Genomic DNA, 15,904 nt, shown 5'->3' with positions numbered 1-15,904 from the left:
GGAAAATGATTTCAAGATAAGAGAACAGTGTGTGTGTCTGTCTGTGTATATACACATAGCTGGGTGATAAGGACCCATCTGAGTGAGGGCCTTTTCATCAGAGTAAATGTGAAACTAGACGGTATGTAAGAGAACAGGCTAGTTTGAGTATTTAGAAGTCATGGGCAGAGAGATGTAAACCAGAAACATGGCAGAGATTGGATTCTTCTTTATGACAACCAATAATTAATTAATAGGAGGGCAAGGAGTGTGTGTGTGCAGGGACAAGAAGAAGTAAGACAAAGCAATAGAGACCTAGGAAGATTGTGGACCACGTAACCAGGCTAGAAGGAGTTGATGAATGCCACTGAATGAAACAGTGAAACAATGAAGATGTTGACCCAGTGCTCCCTGCTCTGTTCAACACTTGACTGACCTTTCACTTTGTGGGGAGAAGAAAATAATGAGCACCTAGGTCTTGCTCTCAAGTAAGACACTATTTGTGAAGAGAAAGGGTGAGAAAGGTAGTTGAAGGTAGTATATCAGTGTGATATACTTGACAGCTGCTTCTAAAACAGCTGTGAATCTGACAAGGTCTTTAACTGTTATTGAGCAGAGAGGTTTAATATAATTTAAATTCTCTCTAGCTTTTTGAGACAACCATGGAAATGAACCTCATATAACGACTCTAATTCTTAAGCCAAATTTCATAATCAAAAATATTCTTTTTAAATTTTATTTTGTTCTCATAATCAAATTTAAAACTACACTGTGAAGCCTGCCCCTTTGGAGGAGTCAGAATTGGTAGAATGGTGTAGGAGGTGTTTCAAAGGTAAGCTCTCCCCCTGGAATGGAACCATGAAGTACTTTTTTCTTTTACTGGATTGCGTGTTGTATTTTTAGAATTTGGAGTTTTATTTTACTCTAACATGTCTTCTGTTAATATCAAATAGTTTCAGCTGGGCCCACCAAATGCAATCGTGCTGACAGTTGCTGATGTAAATTTCCCAGTGAGCAGGAAAGCCTTTCAGGGGAAGCGCACAGGGTGCTCCATTGTTTGGACACTCCCTTATGTTAGTTCGCTTTTGGCTCTGACATGAGCTGGCTCATGTGCCTTCTGCTCTGTTTTTATTCCTTCTGAAAGCCAAGAAGACTTTTCATAATGCCATCAGTCATAGGTGTTCATGAAGGCAGCATGTAAAAATAAATATGAATAGTTTACAGTGAGTTGTAATAGCAGTTTGGGGATCTCTCTGAGTTATGATATAAATGAAAACTGTACGGTTGTGGATGTGGTCAAATAGAGATACTGTTTTGTCTTTCCTCCTGTAACTGTGTCCTGTCTCATATATTCTCCCTATCCTATATGTGAGCAGGACTTGAGATAACTGTGCTGAATGGTTGGGTACCCCCTACACACCTCTCTGGAGAGCCAAACCCCACAAATGGCTATTTCAGCATATGCCGTGATGTTCAGCATCCTTCTGCCTTTCTGGCTACTCTCCTGCCTCATGTTGAATGAGCACTTAATAAATCTATACTGAACAGAAAGGGAGGGAGTTCTGTCAGATACTAGTGTTGTAAAAGGAATGCCGTCAAAAAGCCATCCTTTATCTTGTGTTTTACCAGCTGTTTAAAAGTCATCTCTGATGTTTGGCTTTGTGTGAGCCCTTGAGTAATGTCTACCTATAGATAGCTTCTCAGAATATCATCCTCTTCTAGAACAGCTGCCAGAAAGCCTGGCCTCTGGACAGGGGCACTTTGCCAGCTGCTAGAATGCAGGGAGCAATCTCCCTCCTCCCCTTACGCAGTGAACCTGCCTGCCTTTGTGATCTAAGAGTTGTGTGTGGTATTCTTGGACAGGGAACTGTCTTCTCCTTAGCATTGTCCTATAATTAGAAACTTTTTTTTACACTCAAAGGATTTTGTATCTGAATTTGAATAAAGTAAAAGAAATGATAGACTCTTCAGCAGGATCTTGGTCTCACGTTCCGTATTCACAAAGAGAAACGGATACATTAGTCATCTGGGAACTGGAGAGCCCTGGACTGCAATCCAGTAATTGTCTTTCCTGTAAGCATTAGTTTTTTCATTTTGGCATAGAAAAGAAAAAAAAAATTACTGTTCCACTAATTGAAATCATATGGTGGTTATCTGTACTGATGCTGTATTGCTGGGTCTTGTAGAGGTAGGAGTATATATGATACTCCCACTATACACAAAAATCCCAAAATGTCTATTATGTGCTTTTGGCAAGAAAGCTAAAAGGAGAGGGATTTGTGTTATTAAATGTCCAAAGGAATGAATTTTCTGAATTATTTATTCTTAAAAATTAGGTTTTCAATGAAGATTGGGATGTAGTAAAAGTTGACACCAGCCTGATGATTCCTGTGTGTTGAAATAGATTCATAGCGATAGTGTATGTAATTGTTCAACTCTGTCCATCCATATGTACATTTATTCCTAGACCAAGCAGTAGCTTCCAGGTTGGAGGAGAAAAAAACCAGACTAAGATGGATGCGCGAGGTCTGACAATAAGTTTGAAAACTCATCCTAGAAAAATGTTACATACTTCATTGCTAAATATCACTAGGGTCACCTTCCAAGCACTCCCCTTAGGAAGCTATGCAGTGATGTCTGTGCCTAGTCTGCCCTTCAAAGCAATTTTGGAACTTTTTTCTGAAATGACCATCAGAGCTGTCATATAAGTTATGACAATTAAGTTCATGAGTTCCAGGGAAAAGTACTTTGAAGGGTGGACTAGGTGCTGGTGTTAGTGCATAGTGTCCCAAGGGGAGTACTATCAAGGTGATATTCAGCAATGAGATATATAGATAGCACTTTTTCTAGGATGGGTTTGTGAACTTAATGGTCTGATCTCATGTATAATAGGAAGTTTTTTTCTTTACTTCCAGAGTCTCACTTTATGGCCCTCGGTAGAGTGCTGTGGCATCACACTGCTCACAGCAACCTCCAACTCCTGGGCTTACGCGATTCTCTTGCCTCAGCCTCCCGAGCAGCTGGGACTACAGGCGCCCGCCACAACACCCGGCTGTTTTTTGTTGCAGTTTGGCCGGGGCCGGGTTGGAACCCGCCACCCTCAGTGTATGGGGCCGGCACCCTACCCACTGAGCCACGGGCACCTCCCCAGCCCCCTCCCCGGTCTTTTTTTTTTTTTCATTTTTCGTAGCTTGTTTTATTAAGACAGCAAAGAGCCTCTGGCTAGGGTGGATGGGGGGCGGAGTCAGGGGAGCTTGGGCTGCTTCAGCCAATGGTGGGAGCGGCCTTCCTGTCACCATGGCAACGGTGGTCGGTCTCAGGCGGAACAGGCACCCATTGGGTAGACTCTTCTAGAAGGCTCGAGAAGGAAGCAGAAGTGGCACATGGAGGGGCGGGTGGAGGCGCCGGTGAGTAAATGCCATAGATTCTGGAAAGTTCTCATCAGTGCGATACATAAAGCTGAGGAAGTGAGACCTCCGCTTTTGGGTGGGTAGATCAGCGCCGGCTGGTGTGCCGTTCACGGCAGAGCGATGCAGTCAGCCAGCCCGAGCTTGTAGAGCGACCCGCGGAGGCTGAGGGCCGCTACCCTCAAGAGTGAGTCCTCTGTCTGTTGATACTAGGAAGTTTTGTTTTTTTTTTGAGACAGAGTCTCACTATGTCGCCCTGTGAGTAGAGAGACAGTGTGGGACAGTAGAGTAGAGGTAGAGTGCTGTGCCGTCACAGCTCATAGCAACCTCAAACTCTTGGGCTTAAGAGATTCTCTTCCCTCGGCCTCCCAAGTAGCTAGGACCACAGGCACCCGCTACAACAACACCCAGCTAGTTTTTTGTTGTTGTTGTTGTAGTTGTCGTTGTTTGACAGGGCCGGGCTGGGTTCGAACCCGCCAGCTCCAGTGTATGTGGCTGGTGCCCTAGCTGTTTGAGCCATGGGCGCCGAGCTGATACTAGGAAGTTGAGAGGCATAGCACAAGACGGAAGCAGAAATGATAGGCCAAGCAAGGGAGTGGAACCTGAGAGTCTGTTCCATCCAATGGCATATGATAAAATGGGCCTATTTGGGGCGGCACCTGTGGCTCAGTGGGTAGGGTGCCGGCCCCATATACCCAGGATGGTGGGTTCAAACCCGGCCCCGGCCAAACTGCAACAAAAAATAGCCGGACGTTGTGGCGGGCGCCTGTAGTCCCAGCTACTCGAGAGGCTGCGGCAAGAGAATCGCCTAAGTCCAGGAGTTGGAGGTTGCTGTGAGCTGTGTGATGCCACGGCACTCTACCGAGGATGACATAAGACTCTGGTTACCAAAAAAAAAAAAGGGCCTATTGCAGATCCCCACCAAGCTGTCCAACCTGTGGCCCCATGGGCCACAGGCTGATTTTGTGAGGACTTTTTTTGCTAATCAGTGGTGTCAGATATCAGGAAAAGTACGCGTAGACCTTTTGTTTGCTGATCAAATTTTGTTAGTGTTTGTGTATTTACTGTATGGCCCAGGACAACTCTTTTATTTGTCCAATGAGCGGCAGAAAAGAAAAAACTTGGGCACCCCTGCCTTAGATGGTGAATGAGCTGTGTCCAGAGTATGTCAAAACATCCCTCAAGCATGGCTTGTGCTTGTTCTGGATAAGCCATCTTTTTTTTTTTTTTTTTTGAGACAGCGTCTCAACCTGTCACCCTAGGTAGAGTGGTATGATATCATAGCTCACAGCAACTTCCAACTTTCTGGCTCAAGCGATCCTCTTGCCTTACTTTTTCTATTTTTAGTAGAGATGGGGTCTCACTTTCATTCAGGCTGGTCTTGAACTCCTCAGCTCAAGCTATCTATCCACTTCGTCCTCCAGAGTGCTAGGATTACAGACATGAGCTACTGTGCTTGGCCTGGATAAGCCATGTTCCTTATGGTACCCATGAGGGCAAGAACCCAATACTCTGTGGAGGAAGACACAGTGGAGATCCCATATCCTCTTCCACTGCAAGCCTAACATCCTTCTTCACTGCTTGCTAGATGGAGGAGCAATGTACAAGATGGTATTCCCTGATTTCTCTATCTATTCAGGCCTGCATCATAGCCAACCTTCAGTTGCATGTGAGCTGTGTACTGGAGCTAGACATTGCTTTCATGAGGCATACCCTTTGAAATTTGGGATTCTGTTCATTTTAAGCCCAATGGACCAAAGATGTTTTCAGAAGTAGAGCTGAAAGGCTGTTGGAAAAGCAATAATTCACTGCCCTTTGTCTTTGGTCTTGTATCTAGAGGAAGGGCAGGGGCTGGAGGTCCCCAACTGGGGCTATTTGGAAAGGTGTGGCGTGTCTGGGATAGATGCCAACAATTGGAGGGCACTAAAACTTTAGTGGGCAGGAGTAAGAGTTACTAACTGTCCTTTGGTGTGTGAGGCAGTCTTCTACAATGAAGAAATGCACCGGGAACACTGCAAAAGAGCAGCAGAGTTTAGCTCCCTCTGAAGGTTAGTGCAGCCACGGGCAACTGCCTGCTTAGCCTTCAAGGTAGTCTGAGCCCAGAGAGGCAAAACACAGCCTTCCAGTTTGGGTTCAGAACCGCTTTTTCTCTTCTTCCTCTCTGCCCTTTTCATTTTCCTTTGGTGAAGGGTCTCAAGGCCAATTATGTATCCCCACTTTTCCCTTAATGATGGTGTCTCATTGTGATACTAAAGGCAAGTTCCTCTCTGAACTGACTCATTTAGTAGCAATGACAAGTTCTTATGCCAGTGAGACTAGAGAGGGTAGAAAGAATTTGGTGGAAAAGGAGAAAGAAGAGTGAAAAAGAAGTTTTACAACTCATCTACATATGGGAATAGGCACGAGTTTTTAATTTAGGAAAAGGTATTTGATTAATAGTAATGTAATCCCTCTTACACCTAGGTGTGTGGTTGTCAAACTTGAGTATGCATCAGAATTCCATGAAGGGTGTTTTCTGTCAGACTGCTGGGCCCCATGCCTGGAGTTTCTGATTGAGAAAGTCTGGGGTGGGGCCTGGGAATTTGTTTCACTAGCAAGTTCTCAGGTGCTTCTGGTGTGGGGACCACACTTCTCTAGGTATAGATCCTTGAGAAGTGAGAAACACTGGGACAATTCTCATCTGGACACCTGCAGGACCAGGCTGAGAGGGGAGGAACTTTCTGTATTCCAGTACACAGCTCACATGCAACTGAAGGTTGGCTGTGATGCAGGCCTGAATAGATAGAGAAATCAGGAAATACCATCTGTACATTGCTCCTCCATCATGGCTCATGAAGAAGAAGGGAGGATTTAAGGTCCAGCACCCCCAGAAGATGAATATAATATCAGCTTCACTATCACCCCCATTGCTTGGATCCATGCAGAGGCCAGTGGGCTGTTATTTTCGGGGGGTGGGGGTGGCGAACAGAGTAAGCTTTGCCTTTTGTATGTCTTTTTGTACCAATGTAAGTATATTTAACTGGTGGACTTTCTTGATGTTTGTGACCTTGGTCATTCTGGTAAGCCAGGGCAGCAGGGATGAAGTATGCATTACTTTCTTTTGTTACCAAAGAAGTTGTGAGAATATACAACCTGCAGAGGTTTCTCAAAGGAAGGCATCTATCTGGTTAAAACCCAAACCACTGCCTGTCTCATTTTTTTTTTCCCAGAAAAACAGAATCAGGAGTAGGAATAGTGTTTAGTGTTGCATTTCCTGATTTCCTCAGTCCACTGTCAGTAATAACTGAAATACTGGCTGCTTTTGTTTTCTTCTTCCTGATGTGCTAACAATAGCGATGTTTTATCCAGTCCCCGAAAGGGAAAAACAAAGAGGTTGGCAGGAATGCTGTTGAAAGTGTGAAAAGGAATGCGAATGAAATGATGCTTTGAGAAGATTTTATTTTTATTGTCAATATCTGGTTTTTCAAGATAATTCTAAGAACAGTTTCTCATCAAATTTGACCTTATGCCAGAATAGCATCAAGCTCTTTTCTTCCCTGATGGTCCCTTGGAATCATAAAATGTTATTACTTTGAGTACTTAGCAGCATTTGAGGGGCAGCATATTATTTTGGGTTTCATTTTTTTTATCCAATATAGAAAGCCCTGCAGCACTAAATAAAAATGTCACCATGTAAAATCGAAAGGCTTTCTGTCACAAATGTTTTTAAAAATTCATGAAGAGCTGAGGATTTGATTTATCTTATACTGTTTCTGTGATTTATTCATATTTAATGTTAGATTCAACATTTGAAGCATAGAGAACTTTTTCAAATTAAAAACTGTGGCGAATTAGTTTTATCTGAAGAAAAACTCCACTTTGCCCATTTTTGAGTTGTGCAGTTCATTCCTCTTCATGCATTCAAGGGACAGAGATGTTTGGTTTTCTCAGTGGCTGGAATTTTCACTGGTGAAACCCTTCATTGTTGGAGGGTGTTGATTTACCTGGCTCCTTGGTTATGACAACTGTTTCCCTGCTATTAGCATACATCTTCCTCAGGCTTTAATTGTGATTGTGCAAGTGTGGTGGCAAAGGAGAAGAGTGAGGAACAACCTCACCTTTGGAACCACTAAGTCTATTTGCTTCTGTTTTTGAGCTGCTGAGTTGCCTGTGTTTTCAGGAACATCTTTAGGCACAGACAATATCCAGTCTTCTCTATGGATGGTTCATAAATAACAAATAATAATAGAATTAGCATCAAATGAAAGAAAGAAAATGAACTCAAAATCTTTTTTTAAAAACTAGTCAATAAATGCGTAGAGTTAGGGCATTGGACTTTTTCAAAGTCCTAGAGGATGAAAAGTCTGGAGAGAAGGGAGCTGTTAGCTGACTTTGACTTGGGGGCAGCTAGATCTGTCCTGGAGGACATGAGTGTGTCTCCTCATTCACTATGAGGCAGATGGAATTTTAAATGGCTGTGCAGAGATGCAATAAGGTACAACCTCCCTGGCCACCCTGGATACTGCCTGCCCGGCCATCCTATCCCACTGGCCCACCATTTCTTGTATATTTTCCTTTGATGTCTTCCCTCCTATTTCTGTTCTTCCACTCTGTAGTTACTTTTGAGCACCTCTGTTGGGCCGTGGATTGTGCCTCCATAGATTGAGTCATCTTCTCATAAAATGTGAAGAACAGTATCTGTTTTCTCTGCTAAAAATAGTCAACCTGTTAATAAGAGTATTAAGGAAGAAAGAGAATAAAAGGTACCAAGTGCTTACAAGGACAAAGCGCTTTTGACCTATTTTCCTCCTTGTATGTCATTGAGGGTCCGGCTTATGGAAGAGCAGCAGCCAATACACAGAGCAATGTGTGAACTTAAGAGTATGGTTTTAAGAGCCAGTTTCAAGCATTTTTGTTGATAATGATCTTGATTTATTCCTTTGCTTAATAGAAACAATCATCTTGATAAGTAAAACTCTTCTGTTTTTCCCTCCCTTAGACTATTGGAAAGAAGTTACCTCCAACTACAGCAACTCCAGACTCATCAAAGACAGAAATGGACAGTAGGACAAAGAGTGAGTTTCCTTAGTTATCCATTTGACATTTGAAAGCAGTTAAGGATTTTATGATCATTGAAATATATTTTAAAAAATTCTAAATAATCTTGTTAGCTTTTTCAAATGCATCAGAACAAATGCACACAAATGTGTTTCATTAAAGTCCTTCACTAAGATGGGCACAAGTTAGATTCAGAACTTCCAGGTTTTTTTCCCCTTTGTGGAACTTGGTTCTTTCCTGCCACGTGTATCTTGCCCATGTGCAGAGCTAGGGTTTATCCGTATGTAACCAAAGTACTTTGAGTGGTTTAGGTGGCAGAAAGATAGAGAATGTTAACTTAAGCACTTTAGGGATTCATGACCACGTTTAGCCTAACCACTCAACTAATACTACTGACCCTTAATGACCTACCAGCACCCTCAGCACATCTCTGAATACCTACAGTTACCTCCAATAGCTGGCAGGCAGGAGATTTAAGTCTTTTTGGAAGGATTAAGTGACCGGAAGGGAAGAGTTAGCTGTGTTTTAGAACAATGTTAGCTAATAGAAATATTGTGTGAGCCCCCTGTAATTTAACATTTTCTAGTAGCTGCATTTAAAAAAAAAAAGGAATGTTTGGAGTTAGTTTTAAAATATTTTACTTAACTCTGTATATCCAAATGTTATCATTTTGACATGTAATCTACATAAAATTATTAAATGAAATACCTTCATTCTTCATGTGAAGTCTTCACAATCTCCAATATATTTTACAGGTACAGCATATATCAATTTGAGGTAGCCATATTTCAAGTGCTCAATAGCTACATATGCCTAGTGGCATCCATACCAGACAGTATTGTGTTAGAGTAATTCTGGGGTCTCGTATGGGCTTACTGGGCCTGAGAATGAACATGGTTCCAACTGCTTAGATCCCTCGGGCCTGTAGGAGGTTCCTGGCTGTAGCCCAAGCTTTGTTCAGTCCTAAAGTATCTATTAACTACTTCTACACACTTGGTTGTCTAGAAGCATTAGGGTGAGGGATAGGTTACTAATAATAAAGAGTGATTTTCCAGAGACCAGGTGATGTGTTGTGGCCAAGTTAAAAGGCACATATTCTAAGACCAGCTCTGTTTTTAATAGCTGTGTGACCTTGTGCAAATAATTTTACTTCTGTGGCTTTCCTCCTCATTGTCTGCATTATGTGTGAAGTCAGAGGATTATACTAGAGAAAACTCCTGAGGTTTCTCCCAGCATCTGCATCCCCTGATTCAATTCTAAAAGCTTTACAACTCAGAATGGAAGGTTACACCTGGATGGGATGGAAGAAGTAGAAAGAAAGATGTAAACAATTTGTGGAAATAAGAGAAAATGTCATTGGGTATAGATATTAATGTGCCTGTAAATGAGTAGCAGGTCAGGAAGGAGAATTATCACTATCATGGAAGACTTGAGAGATGTTTATTGACAGACATTTTTCATGGACCCTAAGGCAAGAATCTTTGCAGTTTAACCTCACCCCCCACCCACTCTCTGGCTTTCATTGTCAGGAGCAAATTCTGAGATAGTTGTTCTCCAATCACTTCCATTTAGTGGCACCCCAGTCCTTAAGAAGCCACAGAGTGCTGACCAACTACATATTAGAAATGACACTGAGCTTGGGATCTGAGTGGCCTCCTTCCATCTTCCCTCTGGTTAAAAGACAAACTTCTAACAAAAATTGCCAAGAGTACAGAAGAGGGTAGCACTTTCCTGCGTACCTGTCTCCTTATGAGCCTGCTAAAAAACAAGCTCATATCAGAATTAAGTGTTATGATGATTTAAAAAATATTTAAGTTGTTATTTCCTAAGCTGAAAGTGAAACTCAGCTGATCAACATCTATTTAAACCACTGACACCCCTCCTCACCAAAAAAAGCTTTTATGATATTGAAATTCATTGGAAACTCCTAAAGGGGAACAGATTGGCATAATTTTCATAAAAAGAGAAAAACTGTCTAAATATTCATAATGAAGTGCCCTGAGGTTTCTTTAGCTCACCACATTTGGAGTTTCCCCCTTTCTTATTACAATTGATGCAGATTTGTGGCTTCTGTATAATAGAAAAACAGTCCAAAGAAAGGGCTATTTAACATCTTTCTGAACAAATAGTTTAATCTTATAGATTCAGAAGAACAGTTGAACAGGTGAGTTAGAAAAAAAAATCCTTGGCAGAATTTGTACTAGGGCAAATCAGTCTTCTAAATAAATTATAATTAGAGGGCAAAGGCTAAGTTTTCTTTCATCTCACTTCATAACTGGATGCTTGTACCACCTTTATCATCACTCTGTTCAGTGTCTTGCTCTTAGGAGTTTTCCTCTATGACAGTGACACATGGTGTCAGGCTATCATTAGACCATTGGTTCCTCTAGGTCGAGGGCCTATGTTCTATTTAATATCTCCCCCATATCGTCTAGAAAAGTGCCATGGAATCAGTGGGCACGTAATATGTGATGGTTGAGAAAAAGGAGAGTTATATTTATAATTTTTTATTTATCAGGCTCTAGGCGAGACAGTCTTTTAAAAGCTTTGAGCTATGTCTTTTATATTTACCTGGAAGGATTTAGAGAATATTCTCCCAAGTAAAGTATTACAAGAATGGAAAAGTAACCATCCAGTGTAATCATTACTAATATGAAACCAGTAGATGAATAACTACATGCCCACATGAGAGAAAAACACAACTAAATTCAAAAGGGGGTAGAGAGCGTGTGAAGCTCTCACGTAATGGGCACAATGTAGGGCTGTATAGCACACCTCCCAGGTGAAGGACTCAGCTACAACTTGGACTTTACCTAACAAATGCAAACAATGTAACCTAATTGTATGTACCCTTGTATTAATCTGAATTTTTAAAAATGCCATTAGCTATGGATCCCTTTTGCCAAGTGTATATGTAAATCCCTCACAGTGAGACCTTCAACAGGATGGTAGAAACATCCCTCAAAAGCACGTTCTAAACACTTGCTTATACATTTTTCTACAAACCAGCGCAAAATACATCTCTACAGAAACATGCTAAGATTTAGCTTTTAAATGTGTATATGGAAACCACATATAATGAAACTTTAAGCACAATGGTGAGAACAAATTTCAAAAGCATATTCTAAACACTAGCCTACAGAGTTCTTGCGAGGGAAACGGTTTCATTCTGTGAGAAAAGGCCACATTTGTCCGTTCAGGGCACTTAGGCTTGTTCCAGGGTCTCAGGGTTAGCAGGGTTGCCAGTGTCACAGTGTCACAGTGTCGCAGTGTCGCGTTTGTCAGAGCCTTTGTTTCTTACTAGCTACTGCTCTACCCCAATTAGCCTAAGACTTCCAGGGGCAAACCTGTGGTCCGACAAAGTCAGGTTTATTGGTGTATTACAACCAAGGAGGCTGCAGAGCAGGGGACCTGTGGATGTCACACCAAATAAAATATTGTTGCAGATTTTGAGGAGGGGTGGAATTTAGTGAAATTTAAACAAAAAAGCATTTTGATTGGCTTAAAGCAAAGCAGGGCTGTGTGTAAGGGGTCAACCTCAGGTCCTATTTCTTTAGTAGCCATGGAGTAAAGACCACATACAACATTATGTGCAGACATGCATTATGGGAGGCACTGCACTTTTGTTGGGAGTCAGAGCTGCTTCCCCAGGTCAAAGTGACTTACTTGGTGCCTTCTAGCAAAGAACATATCATTCTTACTGACAAATTTTGTTTAATAACAAGCTGTGGTATATGTATACCATGGAATACTATTCAGCCATTAAAAAAAAATGGAGACTTTACATCCTTCGTATTAACCTGGATGGACGTGGAAGACATTATTCTAAGTAAAGCATCACAAGAATGGAGAAGCATGAATCCTATGTACTCAATTTTGATATGAGGACAATTAATGACAATTATGGTTATGGGGGGGGAACAGAAAGAGGGAAGGAGGGAGGTGGGTGGGGCCTTGGTGTGTGTCACACTTTATGGGGGCAAGACATGATTGCAAGAGGGACTTTACCTAACATTTGCAATCAGTGTAACCTGGCTTAGTGTACCCTCAATGAATCCCCAACAATAATAAAAAAAAAAAAAAACGGAGTGTCTGATAGTTTTTCCTCTAAAACCACAGACTTTTCTCAGGGAGTAAGAAAGTTGTAGCACTAAGAGAAGGGGGTTGTTAAGGATACTTTACAGCTGCAGCACACATTTTGGGGAGACTCTTTTCTGATCACTTTGCAGCTGGCCTTATCTGTGTCTGTCACACCCAGGCTGATGAATGGCTGGGCAAAGTGTTACTTTCTCAGTCTGACTCATTTTTGCTTTTTCACTACATGTTTAAGCAGGAGAAAAAAGGGTCAACTCCTTCATGTTGGCTTTTCCTCAGCCTTATAAGATACACCTAGGGGCCCTTTGTTCCTATTTTTCCAGGCTGGCGGTGTGGCTCATGCGTCCTCCCGAAGCTCACTCATTCTTGGGCCTGGGAAAATGGGCACATCCAATTTGAAACCTATTTCCTATCCTCCCACACCTGACATGTACTACAGCCCTCATGCTTGATGTCCTAGGGGTCCCCTTCTTCCTGAGAAGCACCTTTCATCAAGTACCCCCAACATAGACCTTGCTGTCTGGGTTCAGTGGGGGGGGGGGTTCCAGTTGGAGGGTGCCCAGCCAACCCAGTTGCTTAAGATCTGCATTTCAAATACAGTCCTCCCGGAGGAAAAGATTAACTCTCTTTGTGTTTTCCTAGTGGATTTCCTTTCCCCTAAAGATGCTCAGGAGGAGCTTCTCATCTGAGCAGAACACACTGAGAGGAGTAGAGATCCGGCCTCTGCTCTGTAGTAGAGAACAGAAGGCCTTTGCTCGTCAGATTTTCATTTCTTAAAAAAAAAAATACTTCTGTCTTTAAAGTCAGAGAGTAAATGGTGTCATAATTAGTACTTGTGGAGTAATTTGAAAGTTAAATTCTCAGTAGCATCGAAGACCAGAGGTGGATGGTTGAGGTGCTTTGGGGTTACAGTGAGCTTCTTTTTTTTTTTTTTTTAAGACAGAGTCTCCTGCTGTTGCCCTTGGGTAGAATGCCGTGGCATCACAGCTCACATAGCAACCTCAAACTCTTGGGCTTAAGCGATTCTCTTGCCTCAGCCTCCCAAGTAGCTGGGACTACAGGTGCCCACCACAACACCCGGCTATTTTTTTGTTGCAGTTGTCATTGTTGTTTAGCTGGCCTGGACCGGGTTCGAACCTGCCAGCTTCAGTGTATGTCCCTAGTGCCATAACCACTGTGCTACGAGCGCTGAGCCATAGTGACATATCCGTCACTATGTCTGTCAGTGCCAACCCAATGCCTTGGCATTGACAGACATAGTGAGGGATACATGTTTCATTTCTCTGTCTGGATTTAAATGCAGACCAGGGCTGCTTTGTCATGGCAGTATTGACATCTAGGCACTCTGTTGTGGGTCTGCCCTGCATGTTGTGGGATATTCAGCAGCATCCTTGGCCTCTACCCACTAAATGCCAGTAGTACCCAACATTCCCCTTGGCCCAGAGGGAGTCCTGCTCCCATCTCATCTCTGAAGAATCAGATCCCCAAAAAAGGGTCTAGGAAGCTAGAGAAAGAATAGGTGCCCCACATAATTCTTTTTTTTTTTTTTTTGAGACAGAGTCACAACCTGTTGCCCTGGGTAGAATGCCGTAGCGTCACAGCTCACAGCAACCTCCAACTCTTGGGCTTAAGTAATTCTCTTGCCTCTGCGTCCCAAGTAGCTGGGACTACTGGTGCCTGCCACTGCGCCCAGCGATTTTTTGTTGTTGTTGCAATTGTCATTGTTGTTTTTTAGCTGGCCCGGGCTGAGTTTGGACCCACCAGCCTCAGTATATGTGGCCAGCACCCTACCCACTGAGCTACGGGCGCCACCCAGTCCCACATAATTCTTATCAGGAAGGAGGATGACTGGGAAACATGCCCCAATCCTACTCCTCTGGTCATTTTCCTAGAACACACTATAAAATATAAAAATCTCAGAAAACTAAAATGTTCTATTGCCTATTATTGGATGATAAAACTTGTTCTACACTGACATGTGTCTGTTCATAGTCTCTATCGGTCCCACTTGGGGTGACCAGTCACCTTTTTGCTTTAGAATTTTGATGGTTAGGTGCAGCCCTGACCCCCAACTGGAGATGTGGCATATTATGTGGGATGTGTAGCACATTTCCTTTCAGAAATCTTAAAAATTCTGCCTCCAGGGGGTTCTGAATGAGGGATTAAAAACCAGTAGGATCTCAGAAAATATTTGTCAGTTGAATGAAAGAGTTTCTGATTATAATGTTAGTGACATCACTGAGCTTGATACATTTGTTGTAGTGGCCTCAGGTAGAAGAAAACTCCAGTTCTAGGTGTGATCGGGTACTTTCCAGTGCTGCTAAAAGCTCTGGAAAGTTTCCTACCAGACTCTCACTGTGACACGTAGGGTTTTGATCTTCTTATGCTAAAATTGAGCCCAAGGAGTTGTCCTGGATTGAATATTATCTCCTGTGTGCATGTGTTCAGCTTGCTGATATGTTTATTTTGTTTCTTCTGCTTTTATTTTTTTAAGCCAAGGTTTTTTTTTATTAAGTCATAAATACATAAATCATGTATACATTAATGCATTTATGGGTACAATGTGCTGATTTTATATACAATTTGAAATGCTTACATTAAACTGGTTAACATAGCCTTTACCTCATTTAATTATCGTGTTATGACATTTATACTCTACACTTAATAGATTTGACATGTACCATTGCAATATGCAAAAAAACTCTCGGTGGGACCACACCTAAGCCGAGGGTTTTCTTGGTTTGTCTTAAGTTGGTGTGTTTTTTATTGAATGGATTATAAAACCAGCTAAAGGGAGTCATGTGATGTGGGCATGTGAGTCTAATTCCTTTAACAGTCTGTTTTTAATATTATGTAAATTTCTAAAAGTTTGGAGATTGAAATTTTCGGGGGAGAGTGTGAATCATGATTGGACTTCTTGGTGACTTTAATAGGGTACGTTTCTTAAAATTTGAGGACCAAAAATTAGTATGGGGCTCTTGATCTGGGAACTAGGTAGTAGCTCCAAGGTCCTCAAAACTTCTGGTACTGTGTGCATTTTCTCTATGTTTGGGTGTGTCTTTTTTTTTTTTTCTAGAAAGAGAATTATTGCTTTTTAAATCAGATTCTTAAAGGATTCTAAGACAAAAAGCTTTAGAACTAATTAAGTATTTTAGTCTTATACTAATTCATTAGTATTTTTTAATCTTTCCAAAGAAGAAATAGAGACAATATCATCTCAATCACTGGGTAAATTGTGCCTATATTTCTTTATATGTGTATATATATTCATTCCTATTTGATCTCCTACTAATTAATCTAATTGATGACTATATGGAAAATGCCTACCTCCAAAAATTAATGTCACTCTCTTCCTCTCCATCTCTATCCGCTACTCATTTAAAATT

The 15,904-nt window shown here is 41.8% G+C and overlaps 1 protein-coding gene across 7 annotated transcripts in view; it reads left to right on the top strand.

The window, feature by feature from the left end:
- The window catches only part of SH3KBP1 (SH3 domain containing kinase binding protein 1), a 380,231-nt gene that overhangs the window by 262,332 nt on the left and 101,995 nt on the right, over window positions 1-15,904 (top strand). For all 7 annotated transcript variants that reach the window (XM_053578955.1, XM_053578961.1, XM_053578958.1 and 4 more), the window contains one exon: window positions 8,365-8,440. In XM_053578955.1, coding sequence (XP_053434930.1) covers window positions 8,365-8,440 — 76 coding nt within the window. The remainder of the gene's footprint in view (window positions 1-8,364; window positions 8,441-15,904) is intronic.

This window comes from Nycticebus coucang, chromosome X, assembly GCF_027406575.1.
Source record: "Nycticebus coucang isolate mNycCou1 chromosome X, mNycCou1.pri, whole genome shotgun sequence".
NCBI lineage: Eukaryota > Metazoa > Chordata > Mammalia > Primates > Lorisidae > Nycticebus > Nycticebus coucang.
The sequence above is the reverse complement of the archived record's forward strand: the minus strand, read 5'-3'. Positions and strand labels throughout refer to the sequence as shown.